Source organism: Colossoma macropomum, unplaced genomic scaffold, assembly GCF_904425465.1.
Source record: "Colossoma macropomum unplaced genomic scaffold, Colossoma_macropomum, whole genome shotgun sequence".
NCBI lineage: Eukaryota > Metazoa > Chordata > Actinopteri > Characiformes > Serrasalmidae > Colossoma > Colossoma macropomum.
In genome coordinates, this window is record NW_023494795.1 from 27,453,071 (window position 1) to 27,475,259 (window position 22,189).

A 22,189-nucleotide genomic window follows, 5' to 3' on the forward strand; every position below is an offset into this window, starting at 1 on the left:
TGTTGGAATGCTAAATACAGTTGTATGTGATTTTTTTGGTGTAAAGAAAGCTGCAGTTGTGCTCTTGGTTTTATCTCAGCCCGGTTGGAGAGATGTGTATTGTTTTCACAGGGGGGTTCTCAACCCTCTGCTTCACACCCCATTGCTCACTAGCAGCTCAACACAGAGTCACATTTTGCACACAGAGAGCCAACAGTGTCCTGGTTAATCTGATAACAGAGGAAGAATATTTTATTTGCTTATATTCATTAAAAATATCAGAGTTGACTTCTGTTCCGCCTGTGGAATGTCAACTATTTGGCCTGCAGAAAGAAGTTAAACTTTTCATAGGTTCTTCAGACTCACATTTTTCATTTACAAAAGTGGTCCTTTAAAGTACCATCCATTAAAAAGTTATCTGGGGAGTCAGAAGTGGTTCTTTTATGCTACTGTATTAGAAAACTCTTTCTGGTTCTATATTGTACCTTTATTTTTAAGTGTGTACCCACCAACCCCAGGTTTTACACTCATGAATATTGTGGAGTGAATGCTCAAGGTAAGCAGAGGCAGTAACCGGAGGTGTTCTCACCTCGCTGTTGGCCATGTTCAGCCTGGTGGTGAGCTCCTCTCTCAGGCTGTCCAGCTGCTCCCGCAGATGCTTCTTCTGCTCCTCCAGTGAACTGCGCTCCTTCTCAAACTGCTGCTCCATCTCCTGAGGAACCAACATAACATCCCCTGTAAGAAACAGCACTGGGCTAAGGTTAACAAATTTGTGAAAAAAATCATTCAGATTTAACAGATGCCTGTAATTTGTCAGTGTTTCTGAAAGATGGAATAATCAGAGATCATACCACATCGCTGTCGCAGAGCAATCAATCACTACTAAAGTTGTGCAGCGTTTAATGGAAAATGTAATTTCAAAGTGACATGTAAATGCAGTGCCTCTGGGAGAACGCTTAATATCAAGCCAAGAAAATGAAAAAGGAGAGCACAAAGTTTACCTTGCAAAGACAAGGCTTTCTTGTGAACAGATTAATAAATGCTGTATTTGATGATGAAGGTGAGGACCTTTCCCGCAACACAATATTAGAAAAAGGAAAACAGAGCTATAAATTATAAGCGCTGTGACATTTTTCATATGGAAGAGGATCTTTAAGAGTGTCACCCACACATAGATATTTCTGTTAGAGGATGACGCCAGCGCTGTCTAATGCATGAGTGAAGTGTCACAGCATGGAGCGCCGCAATGAAAGATGTTCTTTTTAAGTCTGAGAGATTGAACATCTGTCAGTTTTCGGTTTCATGGCTAGGATGTAAAAATAAAATACCTGTATAATTATTGTAAATTACTGCCTTTGTAGAGAACCGCAACAAAATTACAATCATTAGAATAAATTATAATTAATGAAAAATATGAGCCAATTAATTCAAATTTACATATTTATGCAAATGCACAGTACTGACATTAGTTGTTAGTATGAATGATTGCAAAACACAGCAAAGTGGCATGTAATTGGGGCCTCTAGGGAGAAGCAAGCAATCTGAATGCACCGCTGTTTCAAACTGAGCTGTTGCTGAAATGAGTCAAATGATTCAGCAAGATTTTGAAGATGAAACAGACAATATTATCACATTCGCACCTTCACAGTCATTCAGCTGTTTCACAGTCATGCTGGATTTTCTAAAAGCAGAGCCAAAAATGATTGTGCTGTCTTTGCCAAAACAAGTTCACGCAACACGTCCTTCTGTGAAAATATGTACACATTTCTTCAAAGGAGCTTTCCACATGTAGAGGAGTAGACTGTCAAAGAGAGAGACCCTACGTAAGGCTGATAAATAATTAATGGCTCGCACGCCTGTGCGCCGAGTATAGCGAGCAAGTGTGCATAATTTACCGCATCCCAAACTTCGAAGCACACAAATATGCAAATGTGACCTCATGTATGTTTTATGGAACTGCATCTATCGGAGCACATGCAGGGTGAGGCAGGATCTAAACACGGGCCGACCCCGACCGTGCAACCCACACGCAACATTATCACAAAAATATGACATTGCGATACAATGTATAGTAACTAGGCATGTGCCAATATCAAAATGTGACAGAATGATAATTACCTAACTTTTTACCAATAATTTAATCATTGAGACGTGTCATTCAGGTTAATCTGACATGAAATGGTGCACTGTAGAGAGACTCAGATTTCTTTACAGTGGTGATGATAGCAAGCAGAGGTCACGATATCTACAACATGAATATAGCCATTTTACTTACCATCCAGTGAACCTACATGTGTCTTCTGAGTTTTTATATGTTATGTTGATAATGGTAGTGCTAAATCTGAAAAATACTCTATCCTTGGTTACTATTCTTCCTTTATTATCTCTCCACATAAATGTGTTCTAAAAAACACGTTTAAGACCAAAACACATAATGTTTGTTCCTAATATGTCATCACTTATTTGAAAAATTCTATCAGTTTTTTCTTATTGTTCTTTTGAAAAACCAACTTTTCTACCATATCCAAGCTTTTTTTTGCAGACATTTTTTTTTTCAATTTAAAACTGCTACTTGTTTGACTAAAATTAAAAGAGAACATAAAAATATACTGAATATCACAGCATATCTTGTTATGGAATATTGGCACATGTCTAATCATGACATCTAGTTTATCTGAGACACAATGTAAGGCCAAAAAACAAAAACTCTGACATTTTATAAGCTGTTAACAATTACTGTGACAAAATACAATGACAGCCCATCAGCACCATGTTACTATGTGGTTCATATGACAATGTAACACTATCGGTTGTTTACAGACAATTAGTCTAAACTTTTTTAGCATGCAATTGGCCAGTCTTCTAGAACTACTGATGTTAAACCACTCGTGAAAGCTTATCATGACATAAATTATCCTGACAACGATATCATATAGTCACATTGCCCAACGCTACTCCCATAGTTCACATTCTGTCACAGGAGAGGTGAGTCACAGCCCAGCTTTGGATGCGCCTGACAAACCGCCCAATGCTCCACCCACCCAGCCCAGGGGGAGATAAAGAAGGAGAGTGAGGAAGAGGAGGAGCAGCCCCAAGCTGGGTCTAAAATAGGCCGTTGGAGCGCTCGTCATGCTGCTTCTGTACACGGCGGTGAGTCAGCTCTGCGCTCCAGCGTAAGCCTCTCTCCTTCATTATTCATCCGCTCCTCAATTTTTCACTCGGCATTTCCATTTCTGAGAGTGGCGGGCAGCACGGAGCAGCGCATGGGCGATAAGCTCCAAAGCCGTGCTGTGTTAATGAGATTCAGCGTTTAGAGCCACAGCCCCATCCGGGACACCCCCAGCCCCCTCTCCGGAGGACCAGGCCCAGTATGCCTGCAGGCGATAAGGGCAGCGAGGGCCATGGGACAGAAAAGGTGAATCTCAAATAATACTCAACCATAACTGCATGAGTTTAAACCTCAGGGACCAGAAAGAGACAGATTTGAGCTGGAGGGACAGGAAGCTCCCAGATTCACTCTGGCTATGTGTCAGAATATACCCTTTTCACAAAATCTGCAATAATAGGTTATTAAAGTTATATTATGGAAAAATTCTACATATTGTTTATTAAAAAAGCACTTTATAATGCCCAATAAGAGCCTTGAATTCAGAGCTTTGAATCTAGTTTCGGTCCTAGTTGGCCAATAAGTTACATGAACAGTAATGACCAGTGATCACGGAATGGAGGACCTCTACTCTAAAACGTTCATATGATACACACAGCCATTTCAACAGATACATTTGGAGATGGATTAACCCCTTAAACAGTCAGGATTTGCCAGAAGGTCCAAGCTTTTTTCTCACTCCTATAATTTGAAAAGTATTTAGCCAGTTTGCATTGCTTTTAATGTAGTTACTGAATACCATGCCTTAGGATGCCACAAACCCTGGAACTGAAAAGGTTAACCCCGCCCCCTTACACTTCCCCCAAACAACAGTGGTGAAAAATTCTACATATTAAACCGCTTTTGCACCACATGATACCAGCTTAACTCAACTAGACTCTACTCGCCTTTTTTGGTTTTCCATTAGACAAACCTGTTACCTGGTACTATTTTTGTGGTTCTAAGCAAGCTAAGCTGACTCCAAAAGGTGATATGGGAATCTACAGAGCACTGATTGGTCGGAGTGAAATGTCACCATCACGCTAAACACATTTGCCATTGTTACATTTGCTAGGTATTACTTTTGGTAATAACTGCCTGTTGATCCTCTGGCTTTTCTTTTGTTATCATTTTTTCTTTTTACTAACCCACTTTAGATTTGAGTTTCAGTTATCTGTGATGTTGGAATAACCATGCTTACACTGGTTGTCTGAGCTCTGTCAAAAATAGTCAGGAGCTAACTGAATTTTACTTCATACACATCTACACAGAAAACAATTATCTGAAATCTCTGAAAACTCAAGCAAGGGCTCCTGGCCAACCTATTATAAATCTACAGAGATGATGATGCCAGTCCAGGACCCCCTGGTTGCCAGGGCCCTTTACAAATGCCCAGTAGGCTTGATTGGTAATCTGGCCCCGAATACTCTACAAGAAGCGTAGGAGGTGATATGTTTTGTTGTATCATAAACAAAATTATAGCTTGTTGCACAGATGGAACTTGAAATGATGGAGGCACTGTGATGAGCACAAACTGAGAAATGAATGAAACAGTGATTTTATTTGTTTTGCTTATATTTGCAAGTTACTATGTTTTGTCATACTTTGCTACTCTGAAACACGCATGCCTTAACGTAGACACATTGCAAAAGGATGCGTTGTTAAGGATGTGACTAAAAAGGCAGAGATAGTGTTGCTTTTATTGCTAAATGGCTAAGCTAATGTTAACATTAGTTGTAGAAATAGTTAAAATATAACGTCATACTAACATAATGGCACATACGGAGCCCTGCTGATGACATCCCGTTTACATGTGGGAATGAGGTCGTAATGCGTGGCCACAACTTAGTAAGGTGTGGGAACGAGAAAAGTAAGTCATGGCCACAACTTAGTAAGGTGTGGGAAAGAGAAAATTAAGTCATGGCCCCAACTTAGTAAGGTGTGGGAACAACATCATGCCTTATTAAGCTGTGGTCAAGGCTTAATCATCTCATTCCCACGTCTTACTAAGTCATGGCCACAACTTAATTATCTTGGTTCTTTCTCCATGTGGTGGCTGTAAGTTTTAACAAGGCACCTGAATGAAGTGGTATTTACCAGTTTGGTATACACAATGTTCAGATGAGCAGCATAAGACTCAGCCAACACACACAAACAAACCCACACAGACAAACACACATTCAAACAGCCGATGTGTGAGTTAGTGTTTGTCCTCACACTGTTGTTTTCTCATTAGAGTGACCTCAAAATTAACTTGCATTTGTGGCCAAAGTAGCTGCTAATTGCCATTGTCTGTCTGCTCCATTGTTTAGAGAAAAGCATTTCATTCACCCTTACTCATCAAGGGGCAGCAAACTAGCTGCAGTCTGTGCGATATGTAATTGCTAGTAGATGAGAGGGTTTGTGGACGTTTTGGAGCATGATGTGTGGCTCCGTTGGCAGAAGCATGGTGGAGAGACAGATGACAGATTGTGTCTTGGCTGAGCAAATCAAGCACGGCTTTGTGGGTTTCTCTTTTCATATGCTATCAGCTGAAGATATCAAAACAGACAGGCTAGTCATGTCATGTGCAGCTTCTGGTCTCGTCCCAACAGATGAGAAGGAAAAAGCATGTTATTTAGCGTGTACTGTATTGGGCAGAGTAGTGACTCAATGAGAACACTGTGTCAACTGAAAGAGATACTTCTGTCTGAAACAAGAGGAAACTTTCCTGTTTTTTTCCCTATTTGAACCCTACAATACAATAACAAAAGCACAATGTCAGTTTATATCTATTATTTCTCTCTCACAGTTCTTTGAAAGAAGTCGAAATTCAGTCAAAAGTATGTCAAAAGTACAGATTATAAACGATCAACCCATTAAATCAGTTTTTTATAAGCGGAGAAGAGAAGAGAAGCAATTTTGTTATGATGTGAATTTGATTAAAAAAAGTTGAAAAGCAGTAGCAGATCCAGGGATAGGCAATAACTAGGGTGACACTAGAACTGGGTTGCCCCAGTTTTGCATAAGTTAATACCTAAGTTGATGCATAAAGTCTTTACTAAAGTCCCTAATTAACACTAGTTAGTTTCAAACTATCTTTTTACTAGATCTGATTGCACTACTAGTTCTTAAATCATGTCTTAATTAGTAACAACTAATGCATATGTCACATGACAATAATGTTCAGAGTCATTCTATAAACATCATTCATAGAAGAGAATGATGTGTACAAGTTAGACTGAATGAAACTGAATACTTGCAGCCAATGGGCCTCATTCATCAGTATCTTCCTAAGTTACTTTTTAAATTTGTTCTTGAAAAAGGTCCTAAGAAAAGGTCTACTTCAGATTCATGGCACCTTTGTGCTCTTAAGTGTGTGTAGATTCTGTTCTTAAGAACAAATCCCAAATAAGATAACACTGGTGAACGTCAGAATGTTCGTGAACACTGCAAAAGTGTGTTTTAAGAAGAAATTTCTTCTAAAGAATGGTTGGTAAATGAGGCCTATTGTTTCATTTTTAATATTTCCTTGCAACAACTGAATATGCAGCTTTTTTAAATGACAGTTTTTGGCTTACCGACACAACAACAGCATCAATTTAGATGTTTCGGCAGCTGCTGAGTCTTAATTAGCTTCACGCTCAGAGTTAAAACAAGTGTGATGATTAGAGCTGTCAGTAAAATTACAGACTAAAGCATTAACTGTATTTAGCTTGGTTAACCAAATTCAGTCTAACTTTTTGGTTTTATTGTTCATTCTATGTAGTTTCTATTGGTTTTTCCAACCTCTGCCTAGGGAGGTGTCAATATTTACTAACTACTTAGCTTAATGTTAAAACTGTTTTGTGTGGTGCGACCCATTTTGATTTAGTAATGCACAAACCTGAACTTTGTAAATACTTACAACTAGCATATGTTTGAACTTGCGTACAGCTGGTAAACCCAGCTCTAGCTCTCCTGCAATCGTGCAGTATGTCTGTGTGCCCGCAGTCCCCCATTAAACTGAGCTGCTTACTGGATTCTGTCCCCGACTCTCCTACAGAAAGTGTGCTAACAGTACACAGTGCAAGACATAATCAAAGTTGCGAAAAACATGCCACAGTCAGAGACGCGCAGATCCTGGCTTTTCTAATTAGCTTAAACCAGAGGTGTCCAGACAGCTGGAACAAAAACCTGAGGAGGATTTTTACTTTCTGGACCTAAATTACCCAGATCTCACAACAGGCAATCCAACACCAACAAATCTCTTCCAAACAAATTCATGCCAAAAAGAAGAGGCATGAGTGGTTGAAAATTGCCAATGATGCAATCAAATCACTGATTTGCAAATTACATGTTATTAGGACTGGTCAGTATCTAAAATGTCTACTTGCTGCCTACATACTATTCAGAATAATGTAATTAAGTCATGGTTATATTTCATATAGGACCATTTAAATAATTAATCATGAATCACATTAGTTTGTGTAGTTAATCACAAGTAATTGCATTTCTCATATTTGCTCAAATTTAAACCTAAAGAAAGACTTTTCCATTTTATAAGCAGTACAATTTATAATAGTCATGAGAGTGGCCAAAAAAGATTCATCAGAATATATTTATTTACTTTTGGCAATTCAATAACATTATTTTCAGTGTGTGAATGCAGGATTTCATAAGCTGAACATAAACCATGTGTGATTTACAGCTTTCCTCACTGACGTCCAATGAGAGCAACAGTGGATGCATGTTCCGACTAAGTGTATATTCCATATTACCAATGGTTCCAGCTCTTCTGTGATTGTAGCCTCTTGCTCACATTCTGCTACACTACATCTTGTTTATTTTGTCCGTAGTTCTCCCAAAAAAACTGTCCAGTGTAGTCTGCTAAAGTCGTCCTTCAGGTCTAATGTTACTGATATTACCAGTATTGGTATTGGACATCAGCGGTGTTTCGCTTATTTTAGACTCAACATCCTTCAGTGAAAAGAACAGTAGTTTGAGCTAACTTAGATTTTATTAAGAGGGTCATCAAAAAAACTTACCATTAAAAAGCTGTATTTGAAGGAGAGGGCTACGGTGTTGAAGCCATAGTAACAACACAGAACTAGGCCAGAACTATGGATGGTTTGAAGAATCAAACTAGGTAAATGCATTAACAGCTTTACAATATTAATGGCATTAATCATTTATCATATTAATGTGTTATTATCACATTAACTTCGACACATTTCAAATTATATTAAAAAACATTGTGTCACAGGGGATACACTCAATTTAAATGCTAGGAGATTCATATATTCTTCATTCTCCTCCTTCTAGCTGTCCTGAAATTGTAGTATCCCTTGACGCTGAAAATGCTTTCGAGAAGGTGGATGCATCCATACATACCAAAGGTATGTAGTCACCACTGTTTCTTCTGCATCGTGGGACACGCCAAGGATGCCCCCCTCTCCCCTTGCTCTTTAATTTGACTATAGAGCCATTAGCTATATGGCTCTGCAGTCAGGAAAGATTTGAGGGCATTACACACTACAGTGTAGTCCATAAACTTCTCCTCTATGCAGCTGACCTTCTTCTACACATTTCTAACCCCATCTCTTCCCCCCCATCAATACTGAAAATTGGCTACAAGTTAAGTCTGCCAAAACGCAAATTATTTTTTGTTAACCCATCAGCAAAGGCACCATTCCCTCTTAAATATCAACTTGATCACAATGGTTACCCTTCTTAGATTTTGTAACTTTTTTTTTTTTAACACATCCAAGTTTTCATCAGTAAATCTTTCTTTGTCAACCATTTGCTGAACTCATTCCTATGGAACAATAAGCCTGCACGTCTAATCAATTCTTCAGCTCCCCAGTCTGAAGGAGGCCTATCATTGCCTAACTTTCATCATTATTACTGGGCTTGCAACATTCACAAACATTTATACTGGGCCAACCACAAACCGTCTAATGACTGTTTGCCTTGGGCTCATATTAAAAGCTCCTACTCGCAAAGCTCACTACACATTTATTTGCTCTCAGTTTCCCATATCAGTCAACAAAGCCTCTACAAACTGGGTTGTTACCAATACTATTAATATCTTGCCACAATTCAGAAAACAGTTTGTTTAACATAGAGCTTCAATCCATATGCCCATTCCAAAAAAACACCTGTTTCTCCCATCCTGCTCTTACCCTGCATCCTGTATTTGGTCAAGTATTAGCCTTGCTACAATTATTGATTTGTATAAGGATGGTGTCCTATCTTTTTCAGACCTATCAATGAAAGTTATTATTTCAGGTAATCGTTGGACTGGCATCCTAGACCAGGTGAACCCTCATCTATAAACACAGACATGGCCTACTGCAGTGTAAAGTGCTCATAAAGCTCCCTTTACTAATGTCAAACTGGCAAATATGTTTTAGAATAGAAGTTTCTCTCTGAAAGCTGAAAGGATCCCTGGAATCCTGTTCTTGACTTTATCAGCAACTTCATCTATCACCAGATGGGGATAGTGATGCCTAAGTGTGGCCTTCTGTAAAAGAGAAGTTTTTCTTTTTAGTGTTTTTTATTGTCTTTTTGTTCACGATCTACTTACTGATCATTAGACTCCTGTTCACTCTTGCTTTGTTACTTATCCTATTGTTGGTTGCTCAGGAGCAGCTGCTCAGGGAGAGGTGGGTCGGGGGATGATGGAAGGGTTGGAGAAATATGTAGAAACAAGCCTGTTACAGTTATATTTGTGAAATATAATGTTTTGTCATTACAAAATGCAATAAAATGATTAGCCAAAAAATTTACATTGATCATTTAGGGGGCTCAATAGGTTAGAGTCGTATAGTCTTGCTTTGTGGAGCCACACTTGGCAAATTTTCATGACTATTTTTTTTTACACAAAAACAAACATTCCCCAATTATGTAACTACATTAAAAAAGCTTCTCAAAACAATAATGACTCTAGACTTGTAAGGGTTAATGGAACACAGGACCAACCTCGATGCTCTACTTTCCCTTACTGTTTGGCCTCCTGGTGATAGGGCAGCTGGCACACACACACACACACACACACACACACACACACACACACACACACACACACAACCACACACACACACAACCACAACAAATGCACAAGCATGTTTGCATGGTCTGATTTTAAAAAACAGACAGCTCTAAAGGGCAAATTCACTGGCTGTGACCCCCATCCACTGAAAATGTGCATGAATCCAGGCTAAAGAAGCGTGTCGAAAAACGACAGTAACACCCAATGATGCCTGCCCTCCTCCACTTTACTCCACATAGCTCTGTTGGTGAAATGATCCGTCAACACCAGAACCAGCATGAGTGTAAGGAGCTTTTCTCCCACTGTTATAGCTCAGATAATCCAGCAAGCATGTCCAAAAGTATACCTGCACTGCAACACACAAACACAGCTGCTCTCATACCAGAATCCTGGTCACACTGTGGCTTGAAGGAGGTCCAGGCTCTCACAACAGACCATAAGGACTAGAAGCAAGTATTTTCAATCAGAATCAATGATTTATTATATCAGGTTTTGAGTTCTATAAGTTTGAGTTGAGTTGTTTTATTTAAAATATTAGTAATTTTATATAATGATGTAACATGATAAAAAGCAATAAAGAGTTTTATTAGTAAATTCAGTAAAAAAGAAATTGACCAGATTTTAGGCATAATGAGCATATGTATCAGTTCAATTCAACATTTTATAATAAACATTATTCTTCAGGAAGTGATTGTATCTGAACTGAATTGTGGCATTAAAATCAAAAAGTAAACGTAAATATTCTGCATTCTTTTAAGCTATCCATGCTCTGTCCACAAATTCCCATAGCAACTGTTGTTGGACAAGTGCTTTCCCCAAATATATAAATTAAGACAAGGTTATTCATTTTCAGGTTGTTTTCATTTGTTTGTGGGTGAAAGGTCACACTCATAGCTCAAGGTCACAGACTGGGTGTATTTTTATGGGCTGTATAGTCCAGCATTTTAGAGATGAACTGGTTGATAGTCTAAGTAGAAAGTCTTTTAACATCGTTAGTGAACATTACTCAGTTAACATCATCAGCTTACATTAACTACTACAGCAGGACTGAAATGAGGGATTTGCTATCAACATTTCCTTGTAATACTTCCATACATATCAACATTACAATAGGAAAGATACGCACATGCTGAGACCTTATTTATGCTAAAAACCACTTGTAGGAGGGGCATTTCAGAAAATATACAGTAGTGCACAGAAGTAAGTCTCCACCTTCCATTTATTTACTTTCCAGGTAAAAAAGTAGAAGTTATTAATTTTTTAGCATCAGGGGAAAAAAAAACACATAAAAGCCTCAATAGCTACACTGTTAAAAATGAGAGATCAGCTCAACTCAAAATGATATAGTAACTGATTACATGGCTTTTCTTGAGTTGATTCAACTTGAGGACACTCTCTTAATTGTTTAGTTCTGCATCTCAGTTAGATTAATAAAATGCACTTGTTTTTTATATTGAACTTCCCCACCAGAGCTCTTTCCATCATACAATCCTGCTAGACATTTTTCTTCTTGGGTATGCACTTATGGATGGCTATGGCATTGCTGCGTCTCAAACTCACAACCTCCTGTTGGGGTGATGGCTTAGTCCACTGCACCACATGAAGCAACTCAGATTTTGTGTCTACAAATGTTTAATACACTGGAGAAAATATTTATTGTTTTACCCTTAAAGAGTGGTATAGCCTCATATGGTGCAACGGTTTAATAATTCATTCCAACATCCGGAGATCGTGAGTTTGAATCCCAGCAAATACCATAGCTGTCCATATCCAGAAGCCCAAGAAAAAAAATATGGGACTGTGTGATAGAAGGAGTGCCAGCTGATGGGGAAAAGAACCCCCTGGAGTGAAAGAACCCAACTTTGATTTTGTTTATCTAACTGAGATGCAGACCTAAGAAACAGTAGCTGGAAGAATTTTTGACTCAACTAAGAGGTTTGAGATGTGTGAGCTCTGGTGTCCTCTCACTTAAGTCAACTCAGGAAAAGTCATGTAATCAGTTACTATATCATTTTAAGTTCAACTGACCCAAACATATTCAATCATGCTGAGGTCTGGACTCTGGGGCTGGTCAGTCCATTGTTCTGAGAACACCAGCAGCTTCTTTGTTTGATCTCCTTTTCTCAGTGAGGCTTCTTGACAGCTACACATCCTTTAGGACTCATTGTGTTGAGTTGTCTTCTCACAGAGGAAGGATGGACAGAAGCACCTGTGGATTTTTTCAGATCTGAAGTAAGAGTGGAGCTTGATTTTCTCCTCTGAATGTGCTGTTTATCAGACTGGGACAGTGTTGGTGGTCTAACAGGTTTTTAGGAGTTTTTTTCATATTTTTAGATTGTACTTAATTTCCATTTTGAATAGAAACAAGTTTTATTTGCATGTTGGCATTGGCATTTAAGATTATAAAATATGCATGTTCAGTTAGTCATATCTAAACTTTTCACAGTTAGACGTTTACGTTAGGAAAGCTTGGGTTAGACACGGCAGCTATGTGAAGGGAGGCTCTGCTGCCCAACTAAATAAGAGCTCGCCAAAACACAAATTGGCTGAAAAAAAAATCAATGAAGCCAATCAGCAGGAAACAATACTCAGTTTCTGAAAGTGTAGGATATGAGAGAGGATATCTTTGTGCGTGTGTGTGCCTGATGTCCTGCTAGTAACCCTGCCTAACAAGGTCCAATAATAGAACATCCAACGCAAAGCAACAATAGAGTCTGAGACCGCGCGGCAGCCTGCCTCGGGAATAGAACTGCCTATTCTCTCTTCTTTCTCTCTCACGACCAATGTGACAAGTAGATGACATGCTTCATGCTCCGACCACCGCAGCCGGGAACTCACGTCATTTACTTTGACGGACGCAGTGGAACGAAGCGCACTTCCATTTTGCAGCTAATGACATCCCGCTCGTGCATCCTCGTAATGCTGTTTACATCCAGACCTGATTGATTACAGCCCCTGCCACTGCCAGAGATCTTCAGCTGGAACAGATGAAATGAAGTACAGGCAGATTTTCTCTCGGTGAATCAACATTTAACTTCGTCTTTGAAGCTGGCAGCAAGTTCTTTCTGTTTTCGACTTACGCTGCATCTTCTTGAGCCCAAGAGACCGAGATATGCCAAAGTTCACTCCAGCAAAAGGGGAATGAGTTTGAACCTCAAATGCACCAAGTAATTCATTACATATTCTCTTTTGCTTCCTGTGTTAATCATTATCTTTGCAGATGCCTCTCATATAGTGTGGTTTCTTTGTCAAGTGAGAACTGAAGTACTGCAACGCCAACAGCAATGCCGCAGTACACTGCCCACTTTACTCTAGACTACGCTGTCCACAAGCTGATTGCAGCAGGGTGTGCACGTACACTGCCCGTTAAAAATTTAGGAACACCTAGCTTTTCAAAGTGTTTTTAATACAAGTGAGAATGTATTCTTTGTCGGTTTGTGATAACCATATATTTTCTTGACAAAACAACATCAATAACAATATACATAACTAAAAACATCTAACGTAAACCTTTAACTATAAACTATAGCTGTTGCACACAATAAATTCAGTGTTTCCAGCAGAGTATGTGAGAGGTGCGAAATGGGAGTGGAGCTGGAAACGGAGCGATGTGATTTTGCCCAGGGATCGCTCCAGCACTGCTCCACCCCATGAGCCAGTCCTTCTTCCCCCACACTGACCACCTCTGCCGGACATGAGTGATGTGGAAGTGTGACTGCTACAGCTCGCACACCATGGCCATTCATACACAGCATTTGTGCTGTGGAGTTATTCAACAGACTGGCTCAGGAGAATCTCACCAATCGCAAAAGAGTTCTACAAATACACACAGTTAGTTTGGTGTTGTCTGTTTTGCTGCACAAATGATAAAAATGATAAAAAATGTCTGTTGATGACATACTTTGGTTCCAGGCATTTCACAGTGATGCTAACTTAATTGAAGGTGCCTATTATCGTGTGGATATGAAGAGATTAATTTTGTGAAGAAGCGGGGAGGACAGTCACAGCCCTTATTCAGCCAATCTAAAGACATTTTAGTAAACATTTGACTTTATTGGCAGAACTGAGATCTGCAGCATTTTCCTAGAAAGATATGTGATATTAGCCAGATTCTATAGCATTGAACTGATCTGGAAGTGAATGCTTTTATTCTCCTCAGTTGTACTACAGTTTGACTAGCTATAAATGAAAATTTTGAACCAAATTTTAACTTTTTAAAATGTTTAAAATGTTAGTTCTTAAGTGAGGTAACATTAACTACCAGTTCTGAAATGTAAAAGGAAAGACAAGTCTCGTGAGTTCATTTCATTTTCACATACATGATTTCTTTCTTTATTATTTTTTGAACGATGGGTGCAAAATGTTATAATTATCAGTATTTGTTCTTGTGTGCAATTAAGGCCTTTTTACACTTTACCACATCTTGATTTATGTGTACTGCTTGAAACTGCTGAAAGCTAAGGGACCATCTATAAATTACACCACACATGGCAGTCATCATAGCCCAAGCACAGTGCACCAATATGAAGAGTTTTTAGAAATGTCTGTCATCTTTATATGTGAAATATTTCCATATTTGCTTCACTTAAATCTGGAAATTTCGCTAAACATGAGATCAGTGACTGCTTATGTCCCACCTTCCCTGTAGTTCCACATCACACCTTATTTGAATACCTGATTTTCAAATAGATACACAAATAGCACACACAAAGCACAGACAATTAAGTTACCTATATCATTTTGTTTCAGAAAGCAAAGAGTTTTCCTGTTCGCCTCCTGCTAAGTTAAATTTTTGTTGGAAACGTCTTGTTCAAACTGTTTTTCTCTTGTCTTTATTTATTTATTTGACTTTAAAAAGCACAAGTAATCAAAATGTAAAGAAAAGTAATCAGGTTACATTACAAACAGGTAATCAATAATCTGTACTGTAATATATTTTAAAATAACCCTCCCGACATACGTTCTTAGTTAGTCCCATGTACAAGCACACCGTTTATATATTTAGAGTCCTATGTACAAACATGCCAACATAGTCTGATTAACTACAACTTGCTCTTCAACTTTGTTCATGCATGTATGAGTTTCCACTGCTTAAAATATCAATGTTCCAGTTTTCCGTCCATCTAAATATTTCATGATGTGTATTTTTGACAAAGTGTCTAACAAGTGTCCAACAGGCCTTTCATCTTTTGACACTCATATTTGTTTTGGTGTCACAAAAGCGTTGTCATGTGTGTGGTGCTGCAGAAAGTGCCTCATACAAATACTCAGTACAAAACTGAATCAGACAGCAATCTAAGCATTTGCATTTTGAAATTTTGAACAGTCCAGCCAATTTCAGCCTGGACCACATGTTTTAATCAGGTTAAGCATAAGTCAACTAAAGCCAAAACCATACTTAAGCTATAATACATTCAAAGGTTTGGAATGACTTGCAATGCTTACAATGTTATTGTCCAAAACTGTTCTGCAAAAGGTATTTTTAGATGTTTTATTTAATATTTCAATAGTTCTGTGAACAAGACGTGAACAAAAAGCTAAATAATATATTTGAATAATCTATTTACATTTTTTCATGTTATCTGCCTTGAGATCTGATCACCACGTTTGCAATCACAGTTTTTTTTGTCTGAAATGTTGCTCTTTGATGGGAAACTTAATGCTGATTCTCCTAAAATTTCTTAGGGATGAAAAGCACTACACAAAAAGAAGACACGAGAAACAGAAGCGATAAAGGAAAGACGAGACTTTAGTTGAAGATAAAGATGAGCATTACTATCTGGGAGAAGATGAGCACAATGTGTGCCTTTATTGAAATCACTACTAAAACTCAAGAGGAGATACCTGAGATTACAGAGGTCTTTTTCTCAGGAGAAATATCTAAGCAGCAGTGGGAGAGACTTAAAGCTAAAGTCTCCTTAGTCTTTCCATCTGATCTCATTGTTGTCTTATAAGAAACTACAGAGATATTAAGCAAATCTCTTTAAAACTTTCTTTAACCTGAGGGATTTAATGAATTCTGGATGTTAATTATAACTTCATTCTCAATGCCATTCAGCTTTATCAGTCAGTTTAAAATCCTCAGCTCCGTTTTTCATCCTGGACATAACTGACATTTCTTCATTTATATTGTCTTAGGTTATAGGTTATTTGCATTCATATATCTTATGTTATAGAACTGTGTAATAAAACTTCGGGGCCCACTGGTGGACCCTGGCCATTTAAGGGGTTGAACTAATATTGAATAACTACACGTAATCATAGTTAGTGAAAATCAAACATGACTCACAAGAAGGAACGGAGCACCTAGACTTTTGACAGGCAGTGCAGGTGTAGGTATGTGTGCAGTGGGAGTGCACTCACAACCAGGAGTCGGTTCTTCTCTTTCTCCGAGTTTGTCTGGATGTTCTCCAGGGTGGCCCGATGCTTTTTGGACAGCTCATCCAGTGCCCGGCTCTGCGCCTCTTTAAAGTGAGCCGTGTCCTCCTCGTATTTGCTGCGCAGGTTCATCAGCTCCTTCTCATATGCCTGCTTCTCTTCTCGAAGAGTCTGCAGAGACAAGAGCAACAGGAGGTGGAAACTCAGAGCTTTGACATGACAAAAGAAGTAGCATATCTGAAAAATGCTATTAGTACAACTTTGAACTAGCAGAGAAGAGGAGTAAGAGAAGATGAAACATTTAACTGTATGTAAAGCATCCCACATGTCAAACCTCCTAACAGGCTTTTATATATGCTTCTGCACAGGTTGCTTTAAAACACATGGAAAACGACAGGCAGCGAAGTACCCAGCCCACGGCACTCCATCAGATTCAGGCGCATCACGTTGCTGAGAGCTGCCATGAACATGCATAGATATGCTACGCAGGTCTGTTACTCCCCACGTTTTGGATGCAGTCTAAGGGAATAACACTGACAGCGAAGAGAGATGCCTCAAATCTCTCCTGACACATCCCACATTGTTAGTGCAATGCAACCAGCCAAAACCAAAAAAAGCAAAAGATCCCATTAAGGCAGCGGCAGGAGCATCCAGCAGAGCCAATCCCGCTCTGCTGCCTCCATTCAGCACCATGTTGTCATAGTAACGCCAAACTCAAGGCTATGTTCATAACACATATATAGGCTCACAGAGAGAGAGAAAAGAGAGAGAAAGAGAGAAAAAAAAACAGAGAAACAGTGCAGAATGATGTTAAATCCCTCAGCATGCCACAAAGCCTGCCAGAGGTCAGCAAGCTGTACTGGCCTGCATCATTATAGCTCAGATTTTCAACTGCTGTGCTGCTCAAATAAGTTAGCAGAATGTGTAGAACTGTAGAGTTCGGCTATGTTACCCACATACAGTTGCATGCAAAAGTTTGAGCACCCACGGTCAACTGACTTGTTTTGTCTTTTTTTCTAAGCGAAAGTAAGTTAACACATCTTCTACAGAGAACACACTTCTGCACATTTTAATGCACAATTAATTGTATTTAACATATTAGAAATAATAAAACATCAAGTGTGGCCTGCGCAAAAGTTGTGGCACAACATGTTACAATATGTTAAACCCAGCGAATAAATAAATGAAAAAAAATGCCATGTTTAAGTATGTTCCCTGTAAATGATGTGTTAACCTATATGCACTTAGATAATCAAGAAAACGTGATTTGTCTAAGGGAATTCAAACTTTTTATACTACTGTATATTTAAGCAATAGAACACGAGAGGGAGTGTGTCACGGCTGTGATTTGGTCACGATAACACACGTCCTCAAGTGTTCTATTGCTTTTATACAACAGTTAAATAAATAAAGTAAAAAATAAATAAATCGGGCAGTGAATGAGGCATTTAACATGTTTTAATGTTCGCAGTTCCTTCCGCCAAATTATAGTTCCTTAACAAGCAGCTTGTTGCTACGTCAGAGTATCAAGCTCCGCTCACTCGCTGCACAGCCGGCAGTTCGTTCTCCAGCTCCTTACACAGAATTTAGTGTCGTCTCATCCTCAGAGTCTGACCAAATCGGCTGTCGGTCAAATGTAATCTTAAAAGTATCAATTTTCTGTTTGTGGCAAAGTAAGAAGTAAAAACGTTCAAATGGCTTGAGCGTCTCCTACAGCTGTCAAACTCGTTGCTTAGCAATGCCGTCACAGCGGAGTGATACAGTGTTTCTGAAAAAAACGTGATGTTAAGGCGAAATAACAGCACGGTTAGAACGCTTCTCAACCAATCAGCTTGCCTGGCCGAAACCAACTGTTGTATAATTTAATTGCATAACACTCTCTAAATTCTAAATGCTTCCCATCATTCAATAGAATTAAACCTTGTAATTCAAAATGACAAGAGTGACTTGGGTGTTATTCAGTGATTTAATCTTAAGACTTATCATTCTTCAAATGTGTGATCTCCTGATGAAAGGGCCAATGCTTAGGCGGTTGTGCCATTCGGGAGCCATGGACTGCAACTTTTTACCTAAATCTCCAAAGAGGATTTAACAGTTTCATCACCAGAAAAAGGAAGAAATGTTTTTAATACACACAATATGTTTACTTTTGTATAACCACTGAATATTTTTCATGTTTTCTTCACTCATTTAAGTTAATGAATTTCAGCACTGAGGTTTACAGAGTGGAGTGCACAAGGGAAGGGCCCCGCTTCTGCACACTGCTTTATACTTATGCAAATTGAGAAACAGAAGAACATTATGCATGACATTTACATGGAATTGCAATCTGCTGTTCAGATTTCAGTGTACATGTACTCTGCCCTTTTCTTGAGGCTGTACTTCAAAATTAAAATGTTCAAATTTTAAATAAAGCATTCTCTTATGCAGGGGCGTTTCAAGAGCTGAAGACAGAAACTTTTTCTTTTTTGAAAGAAAACTTGCTGAAACGCCTGAACTAAAATGTGCTCATGGACGGCACTTCTGAACATATCAATAATAAATACAGCCTAATTGCTGTGGGATGTCTTAAAAGCCCAGCCTAGAAAGCAACGTTTTGAAAACAACACAGAAGCTACTCTATAAAAATAGTCCTATGTAACACGAATGATTAAATTAGGGCACTTAAAAACTGAATATGAGAACAACTTCAAATAGAATTTCTGTCCAATCATCTTTTCAAGTCTTTTGAATTATACAAGGTGGTCCAGCTTTAGGACTTATAACGGTCAGCCAAGCTGCCATACATGTTAAAAAGCTGATAATGTGTGAGAGAAACATTTTACTGTGGGTTCCCTATTTCTCTCACAAACACAAATCTACAGTACCAGTCAAAAGTCTAGACACACCTGATTGACCATTTATACGTCATTTTTCTTAACAATGGTGGTGAAAGGAGCCAGAGGTTGTGATGTGTACAATGTCAATATAGCCTTTTTTTTACTATCTAAAACAATCAGGGAACCTACATGCGTGTCCTGAGTTTTTATATGCAAAATAGTTGTAAATCTAATAAATTAGGTTCTTTGGAAACTGTTTTACCATACAACACCCTGCATGTATCTCTCCACCATGAACGTATTTTAAAATATGTTTCAGGATAAAACCTCATCTCATATCTTTTGTAAAACAATGTTTCAGGCATCAGGCAGTGTATTCATAACCATTTCATGGAATAACTTTGTGTGAGGGAGCTTTTAGACGCATTAAACTCTGGTTCCTAGTATCACCACTGTGAACTTCTCTCAGTACGTTTCTCTAGGATGGAGCATTTCACACCAATTCGCTCTGAATGACTTTGTTTACATCTAAACCACTTCATGAGCGGAATTCACTTTTAAAGACATCCTGCTCTGAAGACTTATGCTTAAATGCTTGAAATGTGCATCTAAAGACAAATTTAAATTAAAAAATGAATGCCTATGTATGAATTTATTTCCAAACAATAGCACGTTTTTAAATGTCCCCACGTCCCTTGTTAAAAAAGCATCCCAAGTGGCTCTTCGTGAAGCTGCTTGAGAGAATTCTGAGCATGTGTAAAGCTGCATCAGGACAAAGAGAGAGGCAAATTTGTAAAATCTAAAACAGAAGAACGGGTTTGATTTGTTGAAAATGTTTTTTTGTCATTGCTTAATTCCAAGAATGTTAAAAACCAAAACTACAGAAAAACTCCTCGAGCAGAGGCGTCCCACCGTCTGACGGGTATTGCACAAACCATGCATTTCACTGACACTTCACACTTGTGAACATCACAGAAAGGTGTGGTGCATTTCATTGCTGTCATACAAAATACATGAATTTTTTGTCTTCTATTATAACTTCTATTTTCTGACATAATTTGAGTGCAGCAGCTACCATTTACAGGGTGTGAACGTTTCTTGACGATCTGACAGATAGAAATGGTTCAGAAAGACTTGGAGTGGATTCTTGGTACATTAACACCCATTAAAAGTTAAGAATGTTTTTCTTGCTCCTGTAAAGTTATCAATCATAAATATATTAGAGATACAAGTTTTTGTTAGGACAATAAAGATGACCCAAAAGTTTAAATGCCATATTTTGTCGATTTTCTAAGAGAAAGTCAACACATACTCCACAGGGAACAGACTTAAACATGCCGTTTTTTTTTGCAATTTATAGTTTTTATAGTAACTTTATTAGCTGAGTTTAACATTTTGGAAAAAATAAAAACAAAACATATAATATGCCATAACTTTTAAACAAACCACATTTTATTTTTTTTTTTCCCTAAAATTAAATTAAGCAAATAAACAGTAATTGTGCATTAAAATTATTGAAATTGTGCAGATTGTGTAGAAGTGTGTTCTCTGTAGAGTGTGAATGTGTTAGAATGTATTTTCACTTTATAGTATATGTAGTATACGGTTTTGTGGTTTACACAGATATTTATTATGAAAATTTAATTCTATAACACCTACTCTCACAGTTCTCGACATAATACCAAGAATAAAAACTAAAACTGAAACTAAATAAAAACTGAACTATTTGAAAACAAAACCAAATGTAAAACTAGTAATGCGCTCTTAAAACTAAATGAAAGCACACAAAAATAAAAAAAAACAAAGTCAAGAACTAAAAAGAGTAAAAACAAAGTAAAAATTCAAAATTGTAATAATCCAAGTAAACATGCACTTTGATAAATGCATACACTCACAGAAATACTTGTTAATACGAGCCCAGACCTCCGTTCCTCACTGCTATAACTTATTAATCACTCAACATTTTTTGCATGCAGTTATTGAATAACACTTCTATTTTCTAATATGGTTATACAAAGAAGTCTAAAAGAATAGTTCTTTTATATTATTATCAGTGCTGTAGATTTTCTAGGAAACCCAGCACACAGAGCCCTCCTTTTCTGTGACATCAAATATCAGCATTTCTAATGATAGTTCCATAAAGCTGTTTCAGTCCTAATGCAGTGAAATGATGCAGTGTAAATGAGACTGTGTTTGGTCTGTACCTTCTCCAGTGAAAGGATCTGCTGTCTCTGTCTTTCGTCCAGAACTTGGCTCTTATTCTGCAGTGCTCCTCTCTCCTCCTCCAGACGCAACACCTTGTCCTTCAGACGTGACTTCTCTGATTCCAGGTCCCGGATGGCCGCCTCATGGGTCATCTGCGTAGCCTGCAAGCTGCCGATCTGACCTGAACCACACAGAGAAGATCATCAGAATCACCACTTGCTGTAGGGCTTAAAACTTTACCACCAGCTCATCTATACTTCAGCATTCTACTGGACCTGGACCACTGAGTGATTTTTGGCTCCAGGACAGTACTGGAAGAATATGTGAACTTTTGGTTTCAGGAATAAACCAGACACTTCAGGAGACTCACTTTCAGTTTTTCAAAGAAATTTGCAGGGACATTTTTCCACACCTCCAAAGTTCAGTCTTAGAAGTTGTTTGCATTTTCTGCTTTTGCTTGATTTGTTTGATTCAATTTCCTTTTCTCAGTAAGAGCTTCTTGACAGCTACATATTCTTTCAGACGCATAGTGTTGAGTTGTCTTCTCACAGTGGAAGGATGGACAGAAACACCTGTGGATTTTTTCAGATCTGAAGTAAGAGTGGAGCTTGATTTTCTCCTCTCTCTCAAAGATGAAAGCTTTAAGTTTAT

The 22,189-nt window shown here is 38.3% G+C and overlaps 1 protein-coding gene and 1 long non-coding RNA gene across 4 annotated transcripts in view; one reads left to right on the forward strand and one right to left on the reverse strand.

Moving 5' to 3' along the window:
• fam184a (family with sequence similarity 184 member A) overlaps window positions 1–22,189 on the reverse strand; it is a 128,911-nt gene that overhangs the window by 88,426 nt on the left and 18,296 nt on the right. For both annotated transcript variants that reach the window (XM_036582090.1, XM_036582091.1), the window contains exons 4-6: window positions 21,538–21,719; window positions 16,500–16,685; window positions 569–691 (exon numbers count right to left, since the gene is read on the reverse strand). In XM_036582090.1, the coding sequence (XP_036437983.1) occupies window positions 569–691; window positions 16,500–16,685; window positions 21,538–21,719 (491 nt within the window). The remainder of the gene's footprint in view (window positions 1–568; window positions 692–16,499; window positions 16,686–21,537; window positions 21,720–22,189) is intronic.
• On the forward strand, window positions 12,320–21,711 carry LOC118815751. 2 transcript variants are annotated; one of them, XR_005007814.1, is made up of 3 exons: window positions 12,320–12,368; window positions 16,883–17,003; window positions 21,622–21,711. It is a non-coding gene; the product is annotated as an uncharacterized LOC118815751 (long non-coding RNA). The 2 variants fall into 2 exon arrangements; XR_005007815.1 differs by having other exon boundaries at window positions 21,580–21,682.